The 11102-nt window shown below is 36.2% G+C and overlaps 1 protein-coding gene across 1 annotated transcript; it reads left to right on the top strand.

Annotated features, from left to right (window-relative positions):
* Positions 1-33: 33 nt before the first annotated feature.
* On the top strand, positions 34-10085 carry tmem147 (transmembrane protein 147). The gene is made up of 8 exons (XM_088411767.1): positions 34-259; positions 612-714; positions 1866-1935; positions 3023-3088; positions 5010-5146; positions 5274-5358; positions 5616-5737; positions 9322-10085. The coding sequence occupies exons 2-8, from the start codon at positions 638-640 to the stop codon at positions 9440-9442; spliced, it is 678 nt and encodes a 225-aa protein (XP_088267893.1). The 5' UTR covers positions 34-259; positions 612-637; the 3' UTR covers positions 9443-10085.
* Positions 10086-11102: the final 1017 nt, after the last annotated feature.

Consider the following 11102-nt stretch of genomic DNA (forward strand, 5'->3'; position numbering starts at 1 on the left):
CTAAAACTACTACTCCGCGACCCGACCACGGGTCAGTAGGGAGGCGACCCGACCTCGGATAGGGAGAGGAAAGGGGAATGGAAGAATATGTGGATGGGTTGAAGGACGGACGGATTTACGGAGTTTTCGTCTGGTGTTTATGTGAATCGTTGAGCCCTAGCGGAAGCATAGTCGGAGGGATTTTAACGTAGAGCTACATTAACTTCCGGTTATCATTTGGTGCCACACGACATTCTGCTTTAACCTCATTTGTGTTGTTGTAAGTCACGTCTTGCTAATATAATGTTTTGTGCAAATAACCTATCCACATGCTAATTTTTGTTGAGTAAATTGAGATGAATATGTGTTTGAATGTATATCGTGTACCGTGTTCGTGGCTCGATTGACATGCGCGTGATCAATGTGCTTGATCCAGTCTCATCCAGTCATTCATTCACTTACTGCGTGAATTACACTTGTTGCATTGTAATGTACAATACTGTATCTGTCCAGTGACTGTATCTGTCCAGTGGTGTGAACAAACGTGGTGATATGTCCTTAAACATAGGTCGTATGGACTAATACTTGTACCCTCCTCTTCTTTTTTATTTTTTATTTTTTATTTTTGACAGGCGACCAGATTATTTCACCAGCCGTCATGACCCTGTTTCATTTTGGAAATTGCTTCGCCTTGGCGTATTTCCCTTACTTTATAACATACAAGTGCAGTGGACTGTAAGTGCATCGCAAAGCTTCATCAATACATCCACCTAATACATTTGAAATGAGTATATATTTATTATACTATTGAGATATGGTATATCTCTTTTTGTAACCACGCCTTGTTTTAAAGGGACACTGTGTAAGATTTAGACTGTTTTTCATCACTAACAGCAGGATGTTCTGCATTTACCATTGTTCCTTAACAAATATGGCAGCCTCTGGAGAAGTGCCACCCCCCCATGTAATATAATTTAATGATAACTAGACCTAGTTGGTCGTTAAGGACACACTTTATTACAAGTTTTTGAAATTAATAATCTGTTACTTTATTGCTTTTTAATGAAAAACGGTCTAAATCTTACACAATGTCCCTTTAAAAATGGTCGCTAATGAGGTTTTTCCTTTTCCAGTTTGATTGACTCCATCATGATTATTGGTTAATTTGGCAACAGAATTAGGCTTATTGAATGGCCACTTTTTTAGACTGAGCAGACACCTTGGTCAACGTGTGGAGGGACAGAAAGGTCCAGCCCTACCTTCATCACAGCATGGAGATTATTGGCAGTATAATTTGGCTTACTGAATTGTATTTCCAGTAAAACGTAAATTCCCCCAGCTCAAGATGTATAGTGAGCATTATGAGACATCATCTGACATTCCAAGTTCTGGTGCTTACCCACAAACAGTGACATTGACTGAGAGAATATAACACTCATGAAAGAGCACGGTCAACTTCTTTTGTGGCCGTTAGAGTGCAGTGGAAGTTAATACAGTTTACATTCAAATAGCAGGGAAAAAGTGATCTTGTAACAGCATCCCCATCAATGGCTCAAGCAGTTCTTCTGCTTGGAACTGGATGGTCTGATGATGTCATCAAACATGTTTTCTCGTACGTATATGATACACTTAGCAATGAAGCACGAGTTGATTTTTAAGAAATTGGTAGTTATTTGGACATGTTGATTTTGCTTTGCCCTCCCTTGTAGTGGAGAAAAAGGGGTTGGCTAATCAGCTTAGTGATGCCAGCTTTGTAAGGGTCTGCAAAATCGTATTACTGTTGTGCAAATGGTCACACTTAATCCTAACAAGCAAAATGTTAAGATTGTTTTCTTCTAATAACTTAAAGTATCATCTTTTTTCCCCCTTGTGTGTCTGATATTTAGTTCAGAGTATAACGCTTTTTGGAGGTGTGTCCAGGCTGGAGCTACATACCTCTTTGTCCAACTCTGCAAAGTGAGTAAAGCTGATTGAGGAACGCTCAATGAGAAAAATCTATAATTACATTTCAACACAGCTTGATCAGTCTTTATATAGAAAAATAGCAACTAAAAGAGATCCTGATGTGTGTATTTTAGTCGATGTAAGTGTATCTACCTAAACTACAGACGTTGACTGGACTTTTTTTTCTACTAATTCCATGTTTAACAAGTGTATTTTAAGAAGATCAATTGGTCCCATTTGAAATTTTAAAGATAATACATGGCATTTTAATGATTCTTTTCACATTACGAGATCCCTAGCCTTTTATTCAGTATACTGTATTCATTATATTTATTTCTTAATAATGCCTTTATTGTAGAGCTGCACATTAACATGCGACATTAACATTTGAAAAGTCAAGCACTTTTTTTTTCAATTACAAGTCAAATCAAGCACTACCAACAGAGGGCAATGTTTCCCACATGTTCACATGACAAAAGTCTCACTTTTCTCACCCTAATATATTATTGACCAACGTGAAATGGCGTTGAGTTTCTCACCTGATTCCTGGTATTTACCGTGCTCGCTCAATTGAGACCCATTTTGAAAAATCAAATTGGCAAAAAAATGTAATTAATTCAGTTTGAAATGACTGAAAATGACATTTTGACTTTGAATTTATTCAAATTTGCTTAAAATAAATATTGTGCTTATGTTGCCCTGTGTGCCAGTTTTTTTGCCATTAATTATTTAATTTATTCATTTTAGTTTATTATTATTTCTAAGTATCAAGCCTTAAAGCCTTGTTTGTATACTGCTTGTTTAAAAAAAAAGAGGGCAATACATAGACACATTTGACCAAACATGATGAATAATCATGATGAATAATTGTGATTTCAATATCGACCAAAATAATCATGATTATTATTTTGTTCTTAATTGTGCAGCCCTACTTTATTGTGAAACTTTTAATTTTTTACTCTATTGACTCAGGTATTGACCCCTTCAAAAGATGTTTCAAACCAAGGAGCCAAATACCACCAAAAACTGTCTGGATCATGTTCCCCTAAGAACATGTGAAACCCTTGTATAATTTTTTGCTCTTAATTGTTTTTGCCAGATGTTGTTCCTTGCAACATTTTTCCCCACCTGGGAAGGAGGAGCTGGCGTTTACGACTTTGTTGGGGTAAGTGCCAGTGACGTTGTGACATCATGACACAATATGCTGTCGCAAAAATGAGGTTGATAAAAGTTGTGTGAACAATTACGCCTTCATAAATACAGTATAGATAGAATGACCTCTGCTGAAGCTGAAAATAGTTCAACCTCGAGTTACAAACGTAATTGATTCAGTGTGCCTGTTTGTAAGCTGAAACTTTAATAAATCAAGGTAATGTTTCCTGTTGAAATGAAACGAATCTTATGTATTCCATTCCAGTCCCAAAAATTAAACCTAGCAAGTTATACTTTGTTTTTTTACAAACAAAGTTAAAAAAGAAAACTCAAAAACAAGTGAAAAGACACTATTATACATACAAATGACCTAACTAGTTAATTACTCATTAAATAGCTGTATTTAAGCCTCTCCACTGAAACAGTGTTCTTTCATTAAAAATGTGGAGAAATTCATGTCTTCAAAACTTTTTGAATTTTGGCATAGTGATCCAGGAAAAAATGTGTTTGAGACATTATATTACCATTTAAAAGACTAGTTTGCTATTTCTTTTGATCATGTATATAAATATTCAAGACGATGGACATCGCAGCTCATGTAAAAACATGGAATTGCTCAAATGAGAATCAAGCGCTTGCTGATGGTCCTAAATGCTTGATGAATGACAGCGTTCCTTTGACTTCATGTAGCAGCGTAATGTCATGCCTGTGTGGGTAGGCTGGGTTTTGTTATGAGTTTTTGACGAAGTGTTTTGTGGGGTTTCTATTTACTACTGTCCGGGATCATGTTCTGTTTTCCTTGTTAGTCGAGTTAGTGTGATTTGTTTCCGTTTGTCCCCTTTGTGCTTAGCCCTTTGGTTTCTTCTGCCTCATGATTCCCATTAGCCTATGTCTATTTAAGCTTCAGTTTGGTGTTAGTCAGTGTCGGGTCATTGTCTTAAGCCCATGTCTCTACCTCGTTATTTCTTCATCGTTGTTTTTGCCCCGTGAGTTTGGTTTTGGTATACACTTCTTGTGTTACTTTTTGTGATCCTGAGTTGACCGCTTTTCGCCCAGTGTCACCATCTGAATAAATGATTTTGTTTGAGCACATCTCCCGGCTTCCCTGCCTTTTTCGGATCCACCTTTTCCCACACACCTCGCCAATATGGCTCGCAAGCATGACACGTAAAAAGATTTCTAAAAAATGAAAATTTGTCAAAATGCAAATTGAGCTTTCTGTACATTGAAAATAGCATTTGTAGGAAACTTTTTTTTTACATTATAATACCCCTGTTGAAAACCTGATGAGGAAAAAAAAACTTCACATGAAAGTAAAACAGCATAACTTTGTCAATTCTGAACATATTTCTACAAAACTTCACACATAAACGTACTTGGCTGTACTGAATTCAATTTTGCTCTCTTCTTATGAAAATGTTGTTTTAAAGCCCTTACTTATCATACAGTCAAACTAACTATAGTAATAATATGTCCTAGGTGACTATAAAGTCTCGTTATTTTATTGCACAAATTGAAAGACGTGATGGTGAATCTCTTCCATACTTCTTGTTTTGTTGAGTCTGAACATCCAATTTTGTCTCAATAAACCAGGGTTCACGTTGTGTATTTCGTGAGGATTAGCTATTCTATAGTGGTTCAGTGAATCAGTTTGCTTCCATCAACAAAGTATACGAAACACAAAATTTTAATATAAATAAAAACTTTTGTAAACAAATATTCAAATGAAATAAATCTAATTCAAATATTTCAAACACTGCCTTTGTAATAAATTGTTTGAACTGTAAAGAAACTGTGGACAATGTACTGTTCTTAAAGTTTCTTTATGGACACCTGTTTCGGTAGTTGGTTCAGATAGTGATGCGCTGAAGGACCTAAATCAGGATATTTTTACTCTTTCTGTTTTTCTTTCGGTGTTTGTCTGTTTTGATAAGGAATTTATGAAAGCAACAGTGGACCTTGCAGACCTGTTGGGCCTCCATCTTGTCATGTCACGTAATGCCGGCAAAGGAGAGTATAAAATCATGGTCGCCGCTATGGGTTGGGCAACTGCAGAGCTTGTAATGTCAAGGTTAGAATTGTGTCTTTTTCCCTTTTTGTAAATTTACATGCGTGACTTGATTTTGCTTTAATAAAACAAATAGCTCAGTTGCATCAAATGAGTGTTTATATCAAACACTTTGCTTGTGGTTCTGCAGATGTCTTCCTCTCTGGGTTGGAGCTAGAGGAATCGAATTTGACTGGAAATACATTCAGATGAGCTTTGACTCCAATATTAGTTTGGTGAGTGTGTCATTTATGTTCTTACCTCTGGAAATATATTCAGATGAGCTTCGACACTAAAATTAGTTTGGTGAGTGTGTCATTCATGTTCTTACCCCTGGAAATGTATTCAGATGAGCTTTGACACTAATATTAGTTTGGCGAGTGTGTCATTTGTGTTCTTCTCCTTGCCTCTCACTCCTTTTTGCAATTACAGCAACACGTGAAAAGGTACAGTAGTTGTTTGTATGATTTCTTTTCGTTGTGTCTGTGTTCAGGTCCATTATATTGCGATGGCTGCAGTAGTCTGGATGTTTACACGTTATGATCTTCCCAAAACCTTTAGGCTTCCTGTTACTGTGCTGCTAGCACTTTGTGTCTACAAATCTTTCCTAATGGAGTAAGTGCATCCTAACACACTCATTATTGTATTTTCACGAAATGAGCACAAAGAGCATCTAATCGGTTCATTGGGATTCTCCTACATGTTGTGGAAAAGAGCAAACTTAATAACATCCAAAAAAGGCTTTCGAGTTTGCGCTTACAATGCAATTATGTTTAAATTGCATTCAATTTTAAAGAGACGTGTGTTTTGAGTATAGAGTGAACCCTCGTTACTTCGCGGTTCCACTCTTGCAGATTCGCCAAATTGCGTTTTTTTTTTCTCCATTACCCGGATTCACCACATCGCAAATTTTTTTTCAATTACGCGGATTCACGACTTCAAGATTTTTTTTTTCATTACAAATTGAACTTTTGCAATAGCTCCCAAGCATGCACCTCCCGCGAAGGCTTGCACTGAGCCTAAACGCCAACAAAAAATGATGACAATTGCTGATAAGGTGATACTTCTCTATGGAAGAAGTTACGCGGCTGTGGCCCACCATTTGGGAATCAACAAATCCACAGTTAGTGACATTAAGGACGAGTGAACATTACAAGACTGCTGCCATCACCTTTGGCAATTCAGCAAAGCCAGTTGTTACAGCTCGTAATAAAACGATCATCTGTATGGAAGCTGCTTTAGCAATCTGGATTGTCGACTGCCGACGGAAGAAGCCCTTCCTTTTGAAGTCTCGCACAGCTGCGGTCATATCAGTAGCGACCCAGACGTTGAAATAAAGTCTAATCTGTACATGATAAATACCGTTTTACTATGTCTCTCTCTGCCCCGACAATGTGTGTGCATGTGCGTCTTTTGCTGTGGGTGCGCTTCTTGATCAACACGAACACGCGCCGTTTAACTCATGAAGCGCACACCGGCGCTGTTGTCAACACACAGGCAGAAGTCAGAGACAGTAAGGAGCAAACGGTCCACTTGACCATTTGTAATCTCTTACATAGATTTATTTTATAATAAAATGGTATTTCAAGTGTAAACTCAACATTGTTTGATCATGTACAGATTAGACTTTAATTCAACGTCCGGGCCGCTACTAATATGACTGCAACTTCATGAGACTTCAAAGAAAGGGCTTCTTCCGTCGGCAGTTGGCAATCCAGATTGCTAAAGCAGCTTCCATACGGACTATCGTTTTATTACGAGCCCTAACTACTGTCTTCGCTGAATTGTCAAAGGTGATGGCAGCTGTCTTCTAATGTTCGCCTTGTCCTTAAAGTAGCGAACGGTGGATTTGTTGACTCCTAAATGGCGGGCCACGGCCGTGTTACTTCTCCCTTCGAGAAGCTGCACGTGACTTCAAAGGAAAAGGGGAATAGTTCACTGCACTACAATGTATAAGGTTTAATAATTTAAGATTTAAGTAAATATGTGTACTGCAGTAATATTTTTTCTTAAATAATGCATATAGCGGGAAGACTTTTCACATTAAAAACGAATGTCTTGAAAAAATGGTTTGGTTTTTTTTATGTGAAAAGGGGCGGCACTACTTTGCGTATTTTCAGCTTTTGCGGCGGGTTCTGGAACGCATTTACCGAGATAAACGAGGGTTCACTGTATAATGGTATTTTTTTTTGATCAAGGGGATTTACAGAGAACACCCTTGCAAGATTAAATGCTAATTTAACTTAAATAGTAAATAAAATCCTAATTATATATACAGAAATTGCACAGATATACACACAGTTTTAAAAAAAATTATACATTTTGCATATTGAATTATATTAAAAAAAAGGGGGGGGGGGTTTGACTAAGTGTTTCTATCGTGTTGTTTTTGCACCACGTTTGACAAACTGTAAGCCAGTAATGTTCCTTCATTAATTATGAATCAGAGTGAATGGAGAATGCAGTGTATTGTATGCAGATGTGCCCTAACGTGACTTAATAACAATTATAATAATGCATTTCTTTTGCAATTTCAATGTGTTTCTACCTATTTAAATGCCGACCAAGGAAACATGTCGCCTTACAAAAAACAACTTTGGGAGTATTTGAAAGCGTTGTTTGAATATCGGGTAACTTGGAAAGTTGGGATAAGCTATTTATTACACTGCAAAATGCAGTTCATTTTCTGAATAACAAACTGATCATTTGATTTTCAAAATTCAATAGTAAAGGCTTTTGTTTCCTTTGAAATACTTGTTTTTTTAAAGAAGCGTTTAGAAAGATTCGAAGTTTCTTGCTAAACGAAAGCAATGTCAGGCCTTGCATGTACCGTATATTGCGCACTATAAGGCGCACTCGTTTATAAAGCGCAGCCTCAATTAATGACGTATTTTAAAACTTTTCCATATGTAAGGCGCACCGCATTATAAGGCGCAACAGTAGAAGCAGTCAAACTTAATTAGTAGATTACAAACCAGCTTTCTGACAACTCCATTCACTCCCAAAATGAATAAACAACTGTCTTATGTTTTATTTTATTAGTATTTCCGTGACAGTTTATCTTTTAACAGCAAGGTATAACATGTAGTGCAACATTTATATCAGGAAACTTTTCCTCCAGTGCAATCACAATATAGTAATACTCAAAGTGATAACAATAATAACAAGTAATAACTCTAAACTCTCAATAGCATAATAACTCAATGTCAACACACAAAAGAAACAGGTAAAGCTTACTTTATCAATTCATTCCCCATCTCCAATCTCAATATTGATCCATATATAAGGTGCACCTAATTATAAGGTGCACCATCAGCTTTTAAAATAAATAAATCAGGCTTTTAGGTGTGCCTTATAGTGCGGAAAATACATCTTTGATAGCCTCTTGCCTTGATAGCTCTTGCCTTCATCACTTGTGCAGCTCATGTATTTTGTCACTTTCTGTCTGTTATCTTTGGAGTTAAAGTGAACCCAGTGGTGGGTCTGTTTTCAAACTAAGGGCTGTTTTAAGCCTTCTCCATTCGTCAAACACCTCTGATGTTTACTCGCCATATACTCCAACTCCCCTTAGAACTGGGAGGTTCAAGTTGCGAAGTCAGAAAAAAAAGACCTCAACTTCACTAAAACAAATTCATCACTTTCAACAATCTCTGTTGTTTATATATTCATCTCGGGCACTTAAGGTCATAAATCTGTGTGGTAGGATAAATTTAACTTCCCACCTTCGAATGCAGCATGAGCGCAGTCAGAGTTCAAATTATTTATTGTAAGTGCCTAAATAGGCTTATTGCGATTGTTATTGTGGCTGCTCTTTGTACATATCAAGGCATTGCTTGATAAAAGGATTTAGTACAACAAATCAAAATATTTCAATTGGAAAGCCGACAAATCTGTGTATTACATAAAAATACAAAGTGTCTTAATATTGTGACTTAAGAATGATCTCATGGTATGCAGTCAAATCGTACATGATCCAAATGTTCACATTGAAGAAATGGTGTCTAAAATTGAATTCAAGTCAACTTGAAGTGAATAAAAGCTCAAATTGCTCAGAGAAAAAACAATGTCTATGCACCGGTTGTGAACAGCCAGGATTATTGAGCTCAAAACTGAAGGTAGCCTATAACAGGAAGTTTCAAATGCATGTTCTCTGTACACAATGTGAATGTTTCTTTTATGTCCCCATCCTCTTTGTACAGGTTGTTCATCCATGCCTTCGTCTTGGGTAGCTGGACCGTGTTGTTGGTGAAAGCTGTGCTGACTGGTGCTATCTCTCTTTGCTCACTATTTCTATTTGTCACCCTGGTGCACAGTAACTAAATTAAAGTCCAAAACTACTTGTATTGAGTAGTCTAACTCCGTGACCACCAATTGATAATCAGGCCAGTTCATCCAGGCCTTTTTATTTTTTCTTGGAAATGGTGGATCTGCACTGGAACTTTTTTTTTTCGGTGGTGGAGGCAGGTGACCTCAGAAGACATTCTTAGTTGACTGAAAGGCTCAGATTTTGTGAGGTGTATTTTTTTTTTTTTTTATCATTACAAATTAAGTCTAGAAGAAATATTTATGTTCTGCCTTTTTAATAACTAGATTACCAACACATTTTGATCTGTATTTTTGTTGTGGAGTTTTGGAAAGTCATTTACTGTATTTAGAAACACAAATGTGTGTGTGTGTGTCATGTTGTAAGAACTAAGAATAACAATTGAGCAACCAAGTAATGATGATGATCACATTTCATTACAGCATTTGACCTGTATGTGATACATAAATATGGAATATTAGCCTAAGAGAATAATAAACCTGATAATTCACCTAAGTGCACCAAAATACTAATTGATTTTTATAATGTCTACATAAAGAAAATACCTGGGACACATTATTGCAAGAGCAAAACGTATGATAGGAGTCTCTTATTGTTCTTTTTTGAATATGAATTAAACACATTCTTTCATGACTCTTACGACTGCATTTTTTTTTTTTTTTTGCTTATGTTTGAAAAAAAAGTTTTAAATTTGAACAAATCCTTTGGAACCCTTTGGATTGAGGATAATTTAAAAATAATCTGTTGCCATTAATGTGTAATGCTAAACCATTCTTACTCCCAATTAGTGATTATCAAGGAATTGTCGATTATTTAGTGCTTTTTAGTGACAACAATTGAGCAATGCTACAAAGAGGGATTGATGATGTATTCACCAAACATTTGAAATTGAGTTATTGGTTCAGTCTGCTTTCATGAAAGACTACAGAAATAGAATCATCAAAAATCATGTTGAGAGGCCTTTTAGCGCTAAACAATTCCTCGATTTACTAATAATTGTCGATTAACTTGTCGCTTTATCAATTAACTTTGACAGCTCTTGTATCAAACCCCCAACCTTTTTTTCAGGGAGTAACCTGAGGAAATTATACACACACACACCCTTATTTCTTTTTTTTCTGTTTAATTAAAAATGCCTACTTTAACTAAAGCTACATTTGTTTGAACAAAAATTGTATTTATTTTCATGTGATTTTCTTGATAACCAAATTCACCTCCAATTTCTTTCATAAGCATGGTATTATACTGCCAAAGATGGGGGTTTTGGACTCCATGTTTTCTATTGTCGGTCATATGATATACAATGGGTGTCACAAGGTATTTCAAGGAACTATGCACATTCATGAACACTGATACAATACTTGTGTAAATTTGTTAAGGTTAGAATACATCTAATTTACATTTGTAGTACAGTACAACGTAGGAAAGACATCAAGTAATAAACGATTTTAAAACACTTAAGCAAGTAAAATGCCGTTGCATATTTTCATTGTGGTGCAGAGCAATAGATGAGTTAAAAGTGTGAGGAAGTCCAGATGTTTTAGTCATTCAATAAATTCGAACAATGTGAATGACTAACATAATTATTGGATTTAAGCTGTTTTTTCAGATGGGCTTTCAAAAGTAGGATATGATACTGTATATGGGGGGATTCTC

This window comes from Hippichthys cyanospilos, chromosome 3 (assembly GCF_059441005.1).
Source record: "Hippichthys cyanospilos isolate Australia breed blue-spotted pipefish chromosome 3, RoL_Hcya_1.0, whole genome shotgun sequence".
NCBI lineage: Eukaryota > Metazoa > Chordata > Actinopteri > Syngnathiformes > Syngnathidae > Hippichthys > Hippichthys cyanospilos.